This window comes from Marmota marmota, unplaced genomic scaffold (genome assembly GCF_001458135.2).
Source record: "Marmota marmota marmota unplaced genomic scaffold, marMar, whole genome shotgun sequence".
Taxonomy (NCBI): Eukaryota; Metazoa; Chordata; class Mammalia; order Rodentia; family Sciuridae; genus Marmota; species Marmota marmota.
In genome coordinates, this window is record NW_025999900.1 from 38,632,082 (window position 1) to 38,651,248 (window position 19,167).

The following is a 19,167-nucleotide window of genomic DNA, read 5'->3' on the forward strand; positions in this document are numbered from 1 at the left end:
ACAGTTGGACACAATACCCTTATTTTATTTATTTATTTTTATGTGGTGCTGAGGATCAAACCCAGGGCCTCAAATGTGCTAGGCGAGCACTCTACTGGTGAGCCACAACCCCAGCCCCCAAAATGCCCATGTCTTTAATCCACAAATTTTGCAGACCTGCAAGTTTAAATGCATATGGATATTCATTGTAGTACTTTTCCTAATTTTGAAAAGCTGTAAAAAATGCTAAGGATCCATCTCTAGAGAACTACTTAAAGAAATGATATACATAAAGTAATGATTTACAACTCATAATAATTGATAATATAATATTCAGAATTTGATGCCTCTGTATTATGGACATTAAAAGTAAGGGTTATTTAGTAATGAAAAAAACAGAAATTGTAGAAAAATGTAAGGAGAACAATCCATTTGTCTTGTTTAGTATAACACAATATGCTCTTGGCAGTGACTAACCCTGGGAGTAGGAATTTCATTTTATATAGTCCTTTAATCTTCTGATGAGTAGTACTTTTTAAATGAAATACCAGAAAAAACAAATACCAATAGCATTCTCCAAAATCCTGATTATTATCTGGTGAGAATTCCACAGGCTGCATGCTGTTTCATGCTCCTTCCACTTAGACTCTCACCTGACTAGTCTTTCTATACTCCTTTTTTTCCATCAGTTTTGGGGATATACATTTCATTCATTTAACATGTACAATTCAATGTGTTTTATCAGCTGTGTACACTTATGAAATACCACAATCAAGATGCAGAATAGTTCTCTTACCTTTGAAAGATTCTTGGTGCCCACTGCAGTCCACATCTCCTCTGCCTCTAGTTGTAGGCAACTACTTATCTGTTCTTGGTTCTTACAATTTTACCTCTTCTAGAAGTTGACATGAATATAGTCATAGAGTATGTGGTGTTTTGTGTTGAGTTTCTCATGTTCCATAATGATCTTTGAGGCCATAAAATTGTTGCATATATTTGTTCTTATTACTGAAATTAACTCATGGCATGAGCAATCCTGTCTCTTGTTTGTGCACCCACCTGTTGATAGGCATTTGTGGTGTTTCCAATTTTGGGATGTTTTAAACAAAACATCTAAACTTTTTGGAAGACAGTCTTTATTCCCTTTAGCTAGTTGTTCCTGTCTTTTCCAACACTTGCTATTATTGGCCTTTATAATTTTAGCCCTAATGTATGTATGATGGTATCATTGTGGTTAAAATTACATTTCTCTTCTGGATTAGGATGAGGGAATTTTTATATATATATATATATATATATATATTTTGGTTGTACATATATCCTTTGTGAGATATGTCCAAATATTTTACTTATCTTAAAAATTAGGTTGTTGATCTTCTTACTGTTGAGGTATAATAGTGTTATTTTGATATTGTAGATTTAGCTTATTTGTCAGATTGCAAATATTTTCTCCTATTATGCCTTTTTGTTTGATTGGTCTTAATGTCACCAATATCATTGTTGCAGATTATTTTTCCAAGATAAGAAGTAATTGTCCCTTTGAAATAAAGTATGAGTAGGTGATAAAAATCATACCAGAGTTTGAAGTTGTACATTTACTTTTGTAAAGCTCATTTGATTTGGGAATTAGGGAGTGGGAGTAGAGTCTTTAACAGTGAATTAAGGCATGACCTGTTAAGTCAGAACTAGAGGGTGGGGTAGCCATTCAGTAAATCATATCAGTGTGTTTTTGTCTTTTACTGTTACCATGTAGTAGAGATAAAGCTAAGTCAACCTCTTCTCATATCTCCCCTTTTCCTTACTGTCATGTTTTAAAAACCTAGCTCAGTATTGTACATTCCAGGAAAAAGGACTGATCCTAAACATTGAAGCTTCAAACTAGAAGATGATTTCCATTGGCCACAGGAATTAAAGAGATTTTAGAGCCCAAAATATTTGATCTGGTAGGATAAGGATTGGCTGGCTGTAGCCTGTAGACGAAGGGCAGCTTGATGTCTTTTTATTTTTATAAATAAAATAAATGTGTTTATGTTATGTGTTGTCTATGGCTGCTTTATTTTACAGTGGCAGACTTGAATTGTTGCTTAGTAAAGACAATCTGACCTAAAAAGTCTAAAACAAGTCCATTAGCTCGTAAGTAGCAATACAATGAGTCATTTTTGTCTGGGTGAAAACTTATGATGTTACCTCAGAGACTCAGTCACCATTCATGGTAATAAGGAGTGCTGTCTAAGAAATTAGAACTGTTTTTAAAGATTTTCTCTCTTTAAAATCTAATATATTCATTGACATAGCACTGTGAACACAATACCCATCACTGTCAGAAGTGTAAGCATTGTTAGGTTAGTCATATAGCTGTATGAGGTTTTCTAGTAGTCTTCTAAAAACAATTTTATAAATTTTATTGTCCATGTATCTCCTTTTGTTCTTGTAGTCCCTTCCTACCCTAAAAGTAATATTAGGAAAGTGAGAAGTCAGATGGTGTATCAGGATTAGACTTTGAGAACACAGAATGAACAGACGGGTTAGAGGTCAAAGAACAAAAAATTATTGAAGAAACTGAAGAGGCTATCTTTGTTATTGGTACTTGGATGATTAGGACAAGCCTAGAGATGATTTGTCCTTCTGGAAGCCACTTCCTTCCAATGTACATAGTTATCTTTAGAAACGAGAAAGTGACATCAAGAATGAAAGTAGGAGTTTCTTAGGTGAGTACTGTTCTTTAAATTCTTGATGTGCTCCTCTTTGTGTCAGGTGATTAGGATTTCTATTGATAACACAAGTTATAGAATTCTATTATGTTAACATGTCCTTTATCAGTATTTACCAGTGTTTATTTAGAATTTGTCTTCTGTGCCATTCCTGGTTTCAGGCAAATGATCCAAGTGTCTTTGGTCTTTAAATCAGTATCTGACTTTACTGATCTTCCTGATGCTCAACTGTTTATTTATTGGCCTGCGGTTACTTTGAAATTCTCCTAGTTTAACAAAAATGATTTTGTATAATTAAAATTTTTTGAGTTTTTTAGACAGTGGCATTCATTTGTTTAATATTCAAAAATGAAAATATTCCTTTTTTTTCTTTAGAGATGCTATCTTATAGCCAATATAGTTTTTTGTAAGTCTGAAATTCCAGTTTCCAGTCTTGTGTGTGTGTGTTGTTGTTTTGTTTTGTTTTTTGTCAGAAATTGATTTTCTTTTATTAAGTCATAAGAGAGCCCTGTCAGGTATAATTATGAACTGGAAGTTGAATCATGATGAGATGGCTTTAGTTTACAATCAGAATTAACAGGAAAAGGGCATATTTCATTGATGTTCTGCTTTCTGCCCAGTTTGTATTCATCAGAAATAAAAATTTTTTAAAAAATATTTTTTAGTTATAGACGGATGCAATATCTTTACTTTGTTTATTCATTTTTATGTGATGCTGAGGATCAAACCCAGTGCCTCACATGTGTGAGGCAAGCGCTCTGCCACTGAGCCACAACCCCAGCCCCCATCAGAAATAAAATTTAATTTGAAGTATTTTTCTTAATGCCAGACAGTATTAAAACAGCATTATAATAAGGGTACATTTTACTTTGAATCTAAAGTTTAAATATGATTGTAGATTTGACTTCAAATAAGATAGAAAACATATAAATTTAAGATAGTCAATTTTTATAAAATCGGTAGCAATGTTTCTGTTTCAGTTATTTTTGAAGCTGCCTTTGATATATTATCATATTTGTACACTAAAATATTAATATTCTAAGTTTTTCACTAAACCCTTGGGCTATTCAGGTTTTTTTTTGTTTTTGTTTTTGGTACTAGAGACCTAGGGTCACTTAACACTGAGCCACATTCTCAGCCCTTTTTATTTGTGACAGGATTTGGCCCCTTTTAATTGTTTAGGGCCTTGCTTAGTTGCTGAGGCTGGCCTTGAACTTGTGATCCTCCTGCCTTAGCCTCCTGAGCTGTTGGGATTATAGGCATGCACCATCGCACTTGACAGCTTGGGGTATGATTTTTTTTTTTTTCTAATTTGTTTATCTTCTAAATAAAATTGGTACTTCTGAAGTGCTGTCAGGTGCCATACCCAAAGATAAAGGAGGACATGGAATTGTTCTTTTGCAGTTAAGTTGGGATCACACCATGAAGCCTGGTTACAGTGTTGAGTATGTTCTGACAAGTGCCGTTAAAAATCTGAACATATTCCTAAAGTTGAGTCGGCAAACATAAGCTTCTTTTTTTTTTTTTTTTAAATATTTATTGTTTAGTTATTGGCAGACACAACATCTTCGTTTGTATGTGGTGCTGAGGATCGAACCCGGGCCGCACGAATGCCAGTCGAGCGCGCTACCGCTTGAGCCACATCCCCAGCCCATATAAGCTTCTTAAGGAAGAAAATAAGCAGAGTTGAAATCATGTATCTCCATTAAAGTCATTGCCTCCCTTTTCTTAGACATGTTTTATGCTTCTGTTTAAATTTGTGAATTTTATAACTTTTATATAAGTTTAATACTAAGCCTCTATATATGAAAGATAACATGTAGTAAAATGACAATATTCTTTTACTGTTTAATTTGAAAATTATAACTACCAGTGGTTGATTTTAGTTATATATAAAAACTATTCTTAATAATACTTAGGAATACTTAGAACTAAGAACAGTACTTGTTACTAAAAATCCTATGGAAAGCTTAAATACTCAGGATATACTGCAATGGTTTAAGTAGTTTCTGTTGAATCCAGAATTAACTTATTTCTAAAAAAAAAGTTTTATGTTACAACACATAAGTGAATGCATTCCACTCTTACTAAACTTCATACACACAAGCCAAGTCCTCCCTGCTTTTGGTTGATCTGTGATTTAGTCAATTAACAGAGGTTTGTGATTCTTATGCATTTTTTTGCAATCTGATTTTGATCAAGGGTTTTTTCCTATTAAGTTTAATTATGATAGCACAGCCAATCTTTGAGTATCTATGATGAATTAGAATATAGTAGTATATTGAAAAATTACAATTTAAAATTTCAATTCGGCTGACATTTTTACTTACACACACATACACACACACACACACGTATGTATGTATGTTGTAGGTGGACACAATACCTTTGTTTTTATGTGATGCTGAGGATTGAACCCAGTGCTTCACAAATGCCAGTCGAGCACTCTACCACTGAGCCACAGCCTCAGCCCTACTTAATTTTTATTTACTAATAATTTCTTCATCCCTCTCTATCACTCAGAGAAACTTTCAGTAATGCTTGAAAGAAGCAGGCAAATTGAAAGCTTGTAATATTTAATTTTTGTTCGATTATCTGGTTTCTGAATGACTCATGAATAGAAAACCAGGGAATAGACATCAGGTTGGGTAATCCATATGTTGAATAATCCTTCCTTGAAAAAATACAGCAATGAACTAAGTATTCCATAGAAAGCTTTTTTTAAAAAAAAATTATCTCAGGAGTACATTTTTCTGATAAAAAGAAAATGCTACTATAAAAATCACCATGTAAAATAAATTTTTACATATACTAACTCATGACCCATAGAAAGTACTGAGTCTTTTATTGAGTTATTTTTCTGAGTATAGTCCTTTTAAAGAATGAAGTAATGGTTAAAATGTTCTGTATATCCTTACTATGTTTAGGGTCCTTTTAGTGTAAGTCTTACTATTCTATTTTGCCCCAGTGTCCTAGATGTGGCATTGCTCTTAAAACATAAAATTTAGCAACAGATATACAACTTAGGGTAACTTTGAAATAATATTTGGATATTTGTTATCTCCTCAGAATTGAAAACTTAGGACTTGGGAAATTTAAAAAAATCCTTATTATATACTGTTTGCATTGTAGGCATGGAAAAAATCTGACTTTTAGCTCTGCCATCAAATTGAAATTGCCCTTTGAATCCTCATATTTATAACCTTAGTAATTCCAACTAGTGAAACAAAAAAACCTTATAAATACTAAAACAGCTTGGACTAGACCCAGGTGGTTGCAGAGTTAATATACTTCATTTCATTGCCTTCCTGGAAATTTATATTAATTTATTTAATCATTGATACAGAACCATAGGTCTTCAAGAATGCATTTCAGGCATTGTCCAGAATTTTGTCAAATTTATCATCAGAAACCATATTGTTCTATAAAGTTCATTTTAAGCCAGGTGGATCTTTGTTGTTGTTATTGATATTTATTTATTTATTGTAAGAGAGTAAGGCATGCTATATTCAAGAGAGGACCATGTTGATGGGTGTAGGGACCACTGTAAGTGTCTTTCAGTGGGGAAGAGAGACTGGGCTTAGCTCCTGAGACCTGTTGTTTTTTAAAAATCTACGTTTATTTATAATCAGTTTAATTTCTAAACCTTTTATCAGTTTGTAGTGATCTTTGGCTATAACAATTACTGTTCCTACATTCTTCATAGAAACCTTATGGTAGAATCTTCCAACTAAAAACATTCATTAAATAGTTAATGCTAGCACTATTATAACTCATTCAGTTCACTTTAACGCATTTCATTTTTTCATTTAAAAAAAAAAAAAGGCAACCAACAGATGGGTTATGGTGACTCAGGCCTGTAGTCAGATATTTGGGATGCTAAGGCCAGAAGATCACAAGGCTAAGGCCTGCTCCAACAACTTTGGAGAGACACTGTCTCAAAGTAAAATTTTAAATAGAGGTGGGGATATAGATAAGAGGCAGAACACTCCTGGATTCAATCCCTAGTATCACACCAAAACCAAAAAGTTTTATTAAAAGATTGAAATATCTCAAAATTTAAGCAGCTTTATAGAGCCGTTTATCTCTTCCAGTGAGTGGTTAGGTGACTGTTAAACATTAAATTATTTCATATGGTTACTTGAATATATTTACAAGACTGTGCTGGTAGGATAAAAGAGAAAGCTGACTTACATCTCTGACTTTTAATATCTGGTTATATTTTGACATTTTTATAATATAGTCTAATATTTCTTTTCAGTTTATATCATACTGAATTACATGCAGATCAGTCTTTTTTAAATATTGGAAAAAGTTAATAGTACTTTTTAAAGGTAAAAAATATGCAATTTAGTCTATCATGAAGCAGAATTTTTGAGTATTCTAATGGCTTTTTAAAAATTCATTTATTTGCTAGGTAAGTTCTCTTCTACACTCTATGAGACTGGTGGCTGTGATATGTCACTTGTGAATTTTGAACCAGCAGCAAGAAGAGCATCTAATATCTGGTACGTGGGAAGACATATTAAGAATGTGTATGTATTTGCACATACTTGCCATATTTAAAGATTTTAAGCCTTGAGATAAAAAGACTGGTTTAAAAATTTTTTTTGAATTGACAAAATGGTGTACATATGATGTACATATGATGTTTTAAAATCTTGGTACATTATGAAATGGCCAAATCTAGCTGACATATGCATTATATCACATACCTATCTCTCTCTCTCTCTTTTTTTGTGGTGAGGATACTTCAGATCTTCTCCTAGTGATTGTTAAGTATACAAGTATATTTAATATTAACTATAATCATTATGTTAGATATAAAAGTTATTTTGAAAATATATTTGTATTACTTTAATAATTTGTCATAGTGCCTTGCTTTCCAAAGAATTAAGGTTGAAGGATTTTTGCTATGGAAGAAAGAAAGCATTATTTTAAAAATAAAAACTATTGGGCTGGGGTTGTGGCTCAGTGGTAGAGCATTTGCCTCTCATGTGTGAGTTACTGGGTTTAATTCTCAGCCCTGCCTATAAATAATTGAATAAAATAAAGGTCCATCAACAACTAAAAAAAATTTTAAAACCCTATTATATATTTAAAAATTAAAGCAAAATTTTCTGTAATTTATGTAAGACATCATTTTCCCACAGTTTCAAATTTAAGCATACAAATCATGTTCTCTATATGTTTCATGATGAAAAAAAGCTTATTAGAAAAATATTTACATTCCTAATTTTATACTCTTCAGTTGTCTTTAGAATTTTATTTCCAAGTAAGAGTTTGGTCAAAAGCTTTTTAAAGTAACTAATTTTTATTTTGTATGTATGTATGTATGTATTTATTACTAGCTTTCGGGAGGAACTTCTTAAAATTTGTGTTATATGTTACACTTAGTTTCTTAGGAGGAAATTTGTAAAGTAATGAAGTAGTTAAAAGACAATCTGATAAATTAGGAATCTGGATCGTATTACAATCAATTATAGATTTAGAGTTTATTAATATTCCATTTTCTAAAATTTTATTGTTTATCTGACTCAGATTTCTGCTTTGAAATCCATTATTGACTAATTAGTTCACTTTTCTTGCTAGAGTCATTAATTCCTATTTAGGACTTCCATTTAATGATGGGACACATTTATTTATACATTATTCAGCTTTGGGCAATTTACTTATTTTTGAGTTTTGAGGGGCCACTTAAAGCAGTTGGATCTTCTGATTGTTCAATTCAGCATGTTGATTTAGTCCAGTTACAGAATTCATCCTGTCAAAATTGAACTGTTACATTCTATGCTATTTTATACTATAGCCTAAATTTACTTTGTTTTTAATGATTCCAGGAAATTTGTTAATTGCTTTCTTTGGATTATCTCATTTAAACACATTCACAAGAACCTTGTGATATGGGTGCCATTATCTTGTTACTGATGAGGAAACTTGAGGAATAGAGAGCTTAGCTAACTTGTTGGAGATTTCCCTCTCTGAAGAAGATATTTGAACTTAGACACTCTGCCCCAAACTCTTGTGCTCTTACTCACAACTCTAGGAAAATGCCATTTTGTATTTTGAAGTTTACATGGAAAAGAGAAGATAATGTAAATATCATCTAATTGTTTGGGAGTTTATTTTGTTTTTTACTATTTGACAAACTATTTATTCCCTAAAGTCTCTTTCATTTTATTTTAGTGACACGGATTCTCATGTATCCAGTTCTACCTCAGTTCGATTTTATCCACATGATGTGGTAGGTTTTTTTTTTTTTTAATTTTATAACATCAGATATTTTATCCAAAAAATAGACTTAAATAGATACTATAAAAGTCAGAAAAATTGATGAAGTCACAAATGTCAATTTTTTTTGAAAACTATGTCCAAAATCATCTTTACTGCCCCACAGAGAATCTCTTCAAATAAGTCCTTAGATAAAAAACAAACAGTACATCATAAAATTTAAAAGCATCCACATTTGTGAATCAGCAATTATCCATTTACTAATCAACATCATAGTATGATTGTGCCATCTGGCAACCTCACTTTAAATATGATTTGGTGTAGTTGTTTAACTGTTGGTTTAACTCTTAGGCACCCTGATAACAACTATGTGTGTGGAATGGTTAATAATGACCATTTTATATAAACTGTATTATGCCACATGAGATATAATGAGGATTTTTTTAAAGTAACACAGCTTTTACCATCAAGATATATATGTGTGTGTATATATATATATATATATATATATATATATATATAAAGTTGGAAAAGACAATACGGATGAAGTACTTACAAATGCAACACATAAATAAACATACAGATGAATTTAGTGCCAAAGGGATTAATTTTTAATGTCTTCTTGAAGATAAACTGTGATCAAGGTTTTTAAGACTGTAGATGTAAATTAATATAGAACAGTGGTTTTCAACTAGTGAGTATTTGGCAGTTTCTAGAAATATTTTTGCTTGTCACAGCTGGGTGAACACTCTTGGTGTCTAGTGGATAGGGGAGAGAGATCTTGTGAAACATGTTGTGGTGGATGGCCCACTACACAGATAATCTTGACCCAAAATGTTTATAGTGCCAAGGTTGAAAAGCCCTGGCATAGATGATAAGTAAAATTTGGGGAAGTATCTTTGAATGTTTAGAGATAGAAATGACTGTTACATATGGAAAATAAGTTTTCTTCAGTATATGTGTTTGAAAAGCAAAGACTGTTTCTACTTTGTGTATTCCTGGAAACTCTACAAGAAAGCAATAATGAGAAGATGATCATATTATTGTTTTTCACTTTTAAATGTTTGGGGAACTTGAGATAGCAAAATGCTGCCTAGTGCTGTGTCAGAGACAGTAAAATTTAGTGCTTTCAGAGGAAGGGAAAAACTGGTAAACTGGTTGGTGAACAGATGAGCTAAAGCTAAAAGAAATGTAGTGTACCAATTTCCTGCATAGTCTTCTTTGAAAGTAGTAATAGTCATAATAAGAAGTCTGTAGGAAGATACGAGAATTGAAGGGCTCAGATTTGCCTCTATCAATGAAGTTCATAGCTGAGAACGGCATAAATGTGACAGGGAGCAAAGAAGCCACTTATGATTCACCGCAAGTGCTTTTGATGGATTCATTGGTTAGACATCATAAAATCTAGAGATTTCTACAACTTTTTAAAATAAAACCTTTCCAAAAGGTTGTTGATGATAAGGGTTTTTTTTTGTTTTAGTTCACTTTCTATTGCTGCCTTGTGTGATTTTCTAATGATCGTAAAGTTTTCACAGGGAGTGGACTAGAGTAGAAAATTAAGGAGCTGAGATAATCTACAACCTGAGTGAGTAACTTTCTAGTCATTATCAGATTAGATATTTTAAGCCTTTCAACACTGACTTTCTTTTAGCTTTCTCTCCCGCAGATTCGGTTGAATAGGCTGTTGACCATTGATACAGATTTGTTGGAGCAACAGGACATTGATCTGAGTCCTGACTTGGCAGCCACTTATGGTCCAACAGAAGAAGCTGCCCAAAAGGTTAAACACTATTACCGCTTTTGGATCCTGCCCCAGCTGTGGATTGGCATTAACTTTGATAGACTCACACTTTTGGCATTGTTTGATAGGTGAGAATATAGTGTGATATTAAAGAGATGAAAAATTTTTATTTCTAAATTAAAGTGTTCTTAATGACCCATTGAGTTTTTTTTTTTTAACCTGATTATCATGTTGGAAAACATTTTCTATTTTTGTTCTTTTGAGGTAAAACGTAAGGTAATAGAGCTTTCAAACATTGAATCTCTTATGTCCATTGAAAACTTTCCTTTTAATTTTAATAGACTTCTGTAAAAATATATTTATTATTATCAGTAAGACTCATACAACTGATATTTAAAAGACAGCTTGTGAAATGATGATTTTAAGGTTATAGGTAATATGATTCTATGTGTAAATGTTATAAGAGGAAGTTTATGTTTCTTACCACTACTGTCTTAGTGGTAAACACAGTAGTCTGTTACAATTTGACATCTGCTTCTTCCAGTCAACATGAAGTAATAGGACTGGATTTACCCTCCCAGGTGAAACAAATGAAAACAGACAAAGTACATGAAAAGTGGTCTTTAAGACATTAGAGATCAGACAGCAAAGGACATTGATCCTTTAGAGATAGGAAACAGATAATATGAACCTACAGTTGCCCCAGCTTAGTGCTTTAAGAGAGCTCCTAGGCTGTGACACAGGGAGTGGGAATCGAAAAGCATCAAGCAGTTTCCTGAGTTGAAGAGTTGGAGCTTAGGTCCAGGACCTGAAGGCAGTTGGAGTCTATAGGATAGCATATCAGAGAAGAGAGAGCTGTTCAGAGAGATAAACCTCAGTTCTGTAGTGGGTGCTTTTGACTGTTCAGCAGAGTATTGATAAGTTGGAGAACCATTAGTTCAGGGAAAGCACTACTTTTGACTCTCCTAACAAGTCATAAAAGCAAGACCTAAAGGGGGTCATGCTGTTTCTGGGTAGCAGAACAAATTAAGAAGATTAAAGTTAAGTTTTCACGTCTGACACCCAAAGATGACCTGGTTTGCAAAGAAGTAAGAAAAACATGACTTAAAATAAGGAGAATAATAAACCATTTGAGACCAGCCTGTTACTAGCACAGATATAAAGAATTAGCAGCAAGGACATTAAAATGTTGTAACTGTATTCTTTTTGTTAAAAACATTTGAGACATGGAAGATATAAAAAAATAAGTCAAAAATTGTATTTACAGAGTAAAGTATTACAGTGAGATTTAAAAAATACACTAGATATGATTAATGGTAGGTTACAAATTGTAGAAGAAAAGATTAGTGAACTTGAAGCCATAGCAAATAGAAATTATCCTGAATGAAATATCCAAAAAGAATTCTCCCTATTCTAATCCCCCAATGAAAGAGCATACAAATAAGAATAGGAATAAGCTGTGGGAGAATTTCAAGAGGACACAAGGAGACAGAAAAGGTTTTGAGGAAATAATAGGTGTAAAATTTACCAATTTTGATGAAAACTGTAAATACAAATTTAAGAAGCTCAGTAGAACTCAGGTCATAAGAAGCATGATTGCTCAAAACCAATGATAAGATATTAAAAACTCTAAGAAAGAATATTCTTTGTATGAAGGAATGAGGATAAGGAAGACATCAGTTTTATTTTGGGGAGTAATGCAATTGAGAAGACAGTGGAACAACATATTTAAAGCACTGAAATCAGGAAAAGAAGTCAACCTAGAAATTTATACCCAGCCAGAATATCTCTTAAAAACTAAGGAAAAATAAAGACATTTCCAAACTAGGAAGAATTGGGAGAATTTTTCATGAGTAGACCCACCCTACAAAAAACATTGAAAGGTACCTTGCAGGCAAGGGGAAAAGGATAGCAGATGGAAATACAGGCTCATTCAGAGGAACTAAGATCACTGGACATGGTAAGTAACTACTTGGGAAAATAAGATTTTCTTTCTTAATGAGTTAAATCTCTTTAAGAGATAATTGTTTAAAAAGATAAATAACAATGAATTGTATGGTTATTATTATTCATGACAGTAATAGCATAAATGCTGGAAGGAAAAAATGGAAGTATACTACTTTAAGTTTCTTATGCAGTGTGTAAAGTGGTATATCATCACTTGAAGGTAGAATTTCATAAAGTATATATTAAAACTCTAAAGCAACTACTAAAATAATGAAAAGTTGTAATTAACATGTGAGAAAAATTTAAATGTATTAATAAGACTAGTAAAAAACAAAAAGGGATCAAAGAACATATGGGTTAATTAAAAAATGATAAGGTGAAAGTCAAAAAGTAAAAAATTGTCAGATTGGATTAAAAAAGCAAGACTCAACTGTGATGCCTACAAGGAATATACTTTAAATATGAAAAGAAAAAAATAGGTTAAAAGTGAAAAAGAAAAAGATGCAGCATGCCAAAACTAACAAAAGAATGCTGAAGTGGCTGTAGTAATGTCAGAGTAGATTTCAGAGCAAAGAACATTGCCAAGGATAAAAAATGTGATTTCATGATGATAAGGGGACAATTAACCTGGAGGAATTAGCAATCTTGAATGTTTCTACACCTAAAATAGATTCTCAAAATACATAAGAGCTGGCACGATAGCTGAGTGATAAGTGTATGCTTAACATACAAAGCATCATGTTCAGTCCCTAGCCCCCCAAACAAACTGTAAGCAAAGTTCATAGAGCAGAAGCTGATAGAAATAGACAAACATGCAATTTTAGCTGATTTCAGCTCTTCTCTTTGAATAATTGGTAGAATAATATGTAAAAATCATTTAGTCAGCTTTCTGTTGCTGAGAGAAAATAGCTGAGTTAATCAGCTTATAAAGAGGAAAGATTTTGTTTTGGGTCACAGTTTTAGAGGTTTTAGTTTATGATCACTTAACCCTTCATTTTTTAAGCCTGTGTCAAGGTTGAGCTTACGGTGAAGGAATCTGCTCACCTCATAGCAGCCAGAAAGCAGAAAGAGAAATAGGAAGGAGCTTTTGTCACAATATTCCCTTAAAGGAATATTCCTTCTACTAGGCTCCACCTCCCAAAAGCACCATAGGCTGAGGACCAAGCGTTCAACATAGTATCCTTGGGAGACATTCAGAATCCAGCCTATAGCAGTGAGGATATGGTAGACTTGAACAATATTATCAACCACCCTGAGTTGATTGACATTTATGCAACACCCCACCCATAATGAGAATCCATATTCTTTAAGTGCTCATGGAACATTACCAAAATAGACCATTTTCGGGGCCAAAATGCAAAGATCAATAAATGTTAAAAGAATTCAAATCATATTTATGCTCTTTGACTACAATGAATTTACATTATAAATAAATAACAAAAAAGGACTTTGGAAAATTCTCCTATATTTGGAAACTAGTACTTTTGAATAACCCATGGACTAGAGAAGAAATCAAATGGGAAATCAGGAAGTATTTTGTACTGCATGAAAATAAAAATAATGTATCTCAATTTTGGTGATACCTTTAATGCCACACTTGAGAAAATTATAGTATTAAATACCAACATTGGAAAACGAAGGTCTCAAATCAGTGACTTTGCTTTCTACTTGTATTGTAGGAAACTAAAAGAACAAAAGCACAATAGGCCCAAGTAAAGAGAGAGAAAAAATAGTAAGAGATGAAGTAGTTCATAGAGGAAACAGAAAAACAATAGAACAAATGAAGCCAGCCTGACAAGAAAAAAAATGATATAAATTACCAATATTAGGAATGTGAAATATAACTACAGATCTGCAAGTATTAAAAGAATGATAAGAGAATATTATGAATAGCTGTGTGTAAATAAATTTGACAGTGGGCACATGTATAATGGACAGATTTCTTTAAAGATACGAATTATTAAAGTTCAAAAATACATAATCTTAATGGTCTACTGTGTACTTAAATAAATGGAAATTGTAGTTAAAAACCTTCCTACAAAGAAACTTACAGTCCAGGTGGTATCGAAGTAATATCCAAATCTATGAAGTGAAGAAAGGATAGTTTTTTCAACAAATGATGCTAGAACAATTGGATTGTCATATGCCCCCCCCCCCCAAAAAAAAAACAAATAAAAGTAAAAAAAAAGTTGTATGCTAACCTTGTACCATATTATAAAAATTAATTTAAAATTGATCATAGACCTACGTGTTAAGCCTAAAACAATAAGAATTCTAGAACAAAACAAAGCAGGGGAAAATTTGGTTTAGATTTCTTACCAGTGACAACAAAAACAAGATCAGTAAAACAACAACAACAACAAAAAACTAAATGATAAATTGAATTCATCAATGTGGAAAAATATTTTAAATCCAAAGAAAAGCACACGTCCAATTTACAAGGAAGAGAGTATGCAGGGTGAGACAAGGATTGAAAAGGTCGTTGGATTGGGCAAATCTGGAGTTACTTACTTGCCATCTCAGATCAAGTGAAAATGTCAAAAAATGATTGATTTGAAAATATTGTTGAACATTTTTAGCTTGGTAGAACTATTAAGTGAAGTAGTAGAGAGGTGTTTGTGAATTTTTTTATCCCAACTTATTTTAAACATAGCATTGAGTTAATAAAAAATTAATTAAAATTGCTCATAATTATGAAAGTAATTCTTCACCCCAAAGACAATTTTGTAGATAGAAATGGGCAAACCATAATCACTCCTCAGAGAGTGAACCATTATTAGTAAGATCATTTTTGGTATTTTACCATTTTTAACCTATATTTGTGTTTTTTAATTACAGAACTTGTATCTTCCTATACATCTGGTTTTGTGTCCTACTTTCTTCATATAGCAAATGTGCTGAGCATATTTCCATGTCATTTAATGTTCTTTAAAGAATTGATTTAACATTTTGCAAATAAAATATCCCCAAGAAATAATGAGATAGATTTTTAGTTTTTTTTTTTTTTTGGTGTAGCATCAAAATCACCTTCATTGCTATTTGTTATATCTTGGGCATCATATTGTTTCTTTTACAGTGTCAGTTTGCTAAAGTATAGAATTGTCTGAGCAACTTTGATAGAGGCAGAATTGATGGTCTTTGTCACTACCTTCATTCTCAAGATACGTAAGAGCCTGTATTTAAGTAATTCTAGTAAGTGAGTTTTTGGATTATTTCAGATGACTGAGAGATGGGGAAAATGAAACCACTTGATATCAAAATTTGGTTACAAACTTTTGTCATATAAAATCACAGATATTTAAAATTTAATTTTCTAGAAATTATTTTGAGATTTTGCCTTTTAAACTTATTTCTTAGTTAAATCTGCTTTATTTGTCTTCCAAATTGGTTAGGTATCTTGCAACAAATTTGATGGAAAAGCAGATTTTAATTTTTTTTTTTTTTTTTTTTTTGCTGGTGCTGGTGATTGAACCCAATATTCAAATGCTCTACCTTTGAACTACGTCCCCAGCACCAGATATTTTTTTAAAGTAAAGTTCTTTTAAATAGAACTTGAAATTTCAGTATGTGTTATAATTGGAACTCTATAATTCACTGTAGCATGTTTTGGATATTAAATTTTGTGCTGTGTCCACATGAAACTAGTTTCTTTTTCAGTATGATGCAAAACTTTATTCAAACCCAGTACCCAAAAGACATCCCAGCAAGCTTCACTTTGATGTCTTCCCTTTTTTTTTTAATATGGTTGATGATATACTTACTTATAAATTTTTCTGTCTACAGAAATCGTGAGATCCTGGAAAATGTGTTAGCTGTCATTCTGGCTATTCTTGTGGCTTTTTTGGGATCTATTCTTCTCATACAAGGCTTCTTCAGAGACATCTGGGTCTTCCAGTTTTGCCTGGTCATAGCCAGCTGTCAGTACTCGCTACTCAAGGTACCAGTATATTTTCTTTTCATGCTGTGAAATAATATTTGCATTAACAAAAAACAGACAGACTTCATACCATTCACCAAATTATAGTAAGATTAATTTTTAGATTTATTTTCCTTGGATGTTTGCATTAAATTATGTAGGAAACAAAAGGGGAATATGGATGTAAAAATAATTACACATAAATTGAGTTTCCCAAAACTATTTCTTTGTAATTAAAAAAAATTATTTTTAAAAAATATTTATTTTTTGGTTGTAGTTGGACACAATACCTTTATTTTGTTTATTTATTTATAAGTAGTGCTAAGGATTGAACTCAGGGCTTCGTACATGCTAGGCGAGCACTCTACCACTGAGCCGCAATCCCAGCCCCCTCACCCCCCAAAAAATTCTTAAAGTAAAAATTTGCCTTCTTGAGATTTACTTTTTAACTTTTCAACATAACTTTCTCTCTCTCTCTCTCTTTTTTTTTTTTTTGGTCCCAGGTATTAAACTCAGTGGTGCTTCANCTTTTTTTTTTTTTTTTGGTACCAGGGATTGAACTCAGGGTTCTCAACCACTGAGTCACATCTTCAGCCCTTTTTTGTATTTTATTTAGAAACAGGGACTCACTGAATTTCTTAGCACCTTGCTGTTTCTCCGGCTGGCTTTGAACTTGGGATCCTCCTGTCTCAGCCTCCCGAGCTGCTGGGATCACAGGTGTGCACCACCGTGCCCGGCTCCCATCTTTTCAGTTTTTTATTCTGTGGGTGAAATTTTTTTAAATCTGTCATTGGTAGATATAATAATGTGAAAGCCTAGTACATATGTTTTTGTTCTTTTGGGACATCAAAAGGAGAAGATTGTTGTCACGTTGTTATTATTTTAATAGTGGTACAAAAATACCAAGATTTTATAAGCTTGTTAATTTTAAGCTTTTAAAAAAATGGGAGAATCACATACACCAGCTCATATACAATCAAAAATTTCTCCTTCCATTTAAAATAGTATGGACTTTTAATATGGACTGTTTCTTTTCCTCAGTTCCTTAGTAAATGCCCTTTTCTTTGCATTGGTCATTTATCTTATATGTGTTCATATACAGAGCCCTCCCCCTCAACTGATAACTGTTGAGTTCTGTTTGTAGTATCAGCTGTCCTTTCTTTTTTTCTCTCTCCATTTATAACTAGACATCTGGAGTAAGCACCTAGATAATCTGCTTCATTTCTTTAAGATCCACCCATACTTCTTTTATCATTGCAGTACTAAAACTGCAGTCTGTGTGGTTGCTAATAATTATTCCAATTGTTAAATTTATGTCCTTTTCTCAGCCCACTCTCTGTGGGTGCTGTATCATTTAACACTCGTTAATACTGCCTTCCATTTTCATGTCCTTTTCCCTGTTGCTCATTTCCAATGGTTCTTATGTGCTCCAGTGACTCCCCTTGCCTTTGTTGGTGCCTCTTTGTTCCTTCAACCACTTTAATTTATGGAAATTCTCTTGGGTTTTATTTGATCCTCTTTGCAGTTAATAGTTTTTACTTGTGAAGTCAATTCTCTTTTATAATTTTATTTGTTGCCTCCTTATGTGAGTTATATCCAGATTGATGTCTGCACCTATTTCACAAGCTTATCTAATAGACAGTTGGACACATGTCAAAAATAGCACATTATCATCTTTTGATTAATATTTTCCTTTCCGAGTTTCTTAGCTTTTGACAGTGGTATACCAACTTAGAATCTTAGAACCTCTCTGCTCCTTCCTCCTTAATCCCTGGAAAACAAGTAACTGAATCCACTTGATTAAATTTGGTTATTCTATATTAAAATCATTGGTCTTTGTTCTTTCCTTTTATTTCAGCCACCTTAATCTATCTCTTTATTGCCTTAACCCATTAAATTCATTCAAATTTAAAAACTCTTGTCCTTTGCTTTCAGGTTAATCTGGTTAAATAGGCAAAAGGTAAAAGGTGACAGAGTTTTTTTTTTTTAACTAGCTGACTAGAAGAATGACATAAGAGAAATTAGAAAGGAGGAAACAAAAGTTTTGAAAGGATAGATGTTAAAGTTGAAAGTACTGAAAGATTACCTGGTGAGAGAGAGAGAGAGAGAGAGAGAGAGAGTGTGTGTGTGTGTGTGTGTGTGTGTGTGTGAGAGAGAGAGAGAGAGAGAGAGAGATATCCTGGAATTATAGGATGGTGAGAAAGACCATCCTGGTGGAATTTTTTGGTATGCCTTTGGAAATGAACTGAAATGTGGAAGAAAAGTTACATGTTTTGTTACTAAATTTTTTAAACATACTATTTTAAAAAATAATTATTTGTTTGTTTGTTTATTTCTCTGATGCTGAAGATCAGACCCAGTGCCTCATGCATGCTAGGCAAGCACTCTACCACTGAGGTACAACCCCAGCCCTAGAACATTTTTAACAGAAAATCTTCTAAAAAGATACAGCTGAACTTCTTTGATTATTTTAATGTGAAAAGTTTCAATTTTTTTTTCAATTTATTTATTTATTTATTTATTTATTTATTTATTTATTTATTTATTTTCTTTCTGGTGCTAGATATCAGACCCAGAGCCTTGAGCATGCTAGGCAAGCACTCTCCCACTGAGCTGCATCCCCAGTCTTGGTTATTTTAATT

General features: G+C 32.5%; 1 protein-coding gene across 7 annotated transcripts in view; it reads left to right on the plus strand.

Annotated features, from left to right (window-relative positions):
• The window catches only part of Pcnx1 (pecanex 1), a 149,547-nt gene that overhangs the window by 66,995 nt on the left and 63,385 nt on the right, over positions 1-19,167 (plus strand). For 5 of the 7 annotated variants that reach the window (XM_048798891.1, XM_048798892.1, XM_015493498.2 and 2 more), the window contains 4 exons: positions 7,108-7,198; positions 8,877-8,934; positions 10,573-10,790; positions 16,393-16,546. In XM_048798891.1, the coding sequence (XP_048654848.1) occupies positions 7,108-7,198; positions 8,877-8,934; positions 10,573-10,790; positions 16,393-16,546 (521 nt within the window). The remainder of the gene's footprint in view (positions 1-7,107; positions 7,199-8,876; positions 8,935-10,572; positions 10,791-16,392; positions 16,547-19,167) is intronic. The other 2 variants (XM_015493502.2, XM_015493489.2) reach the window with 1 other exon arrangement.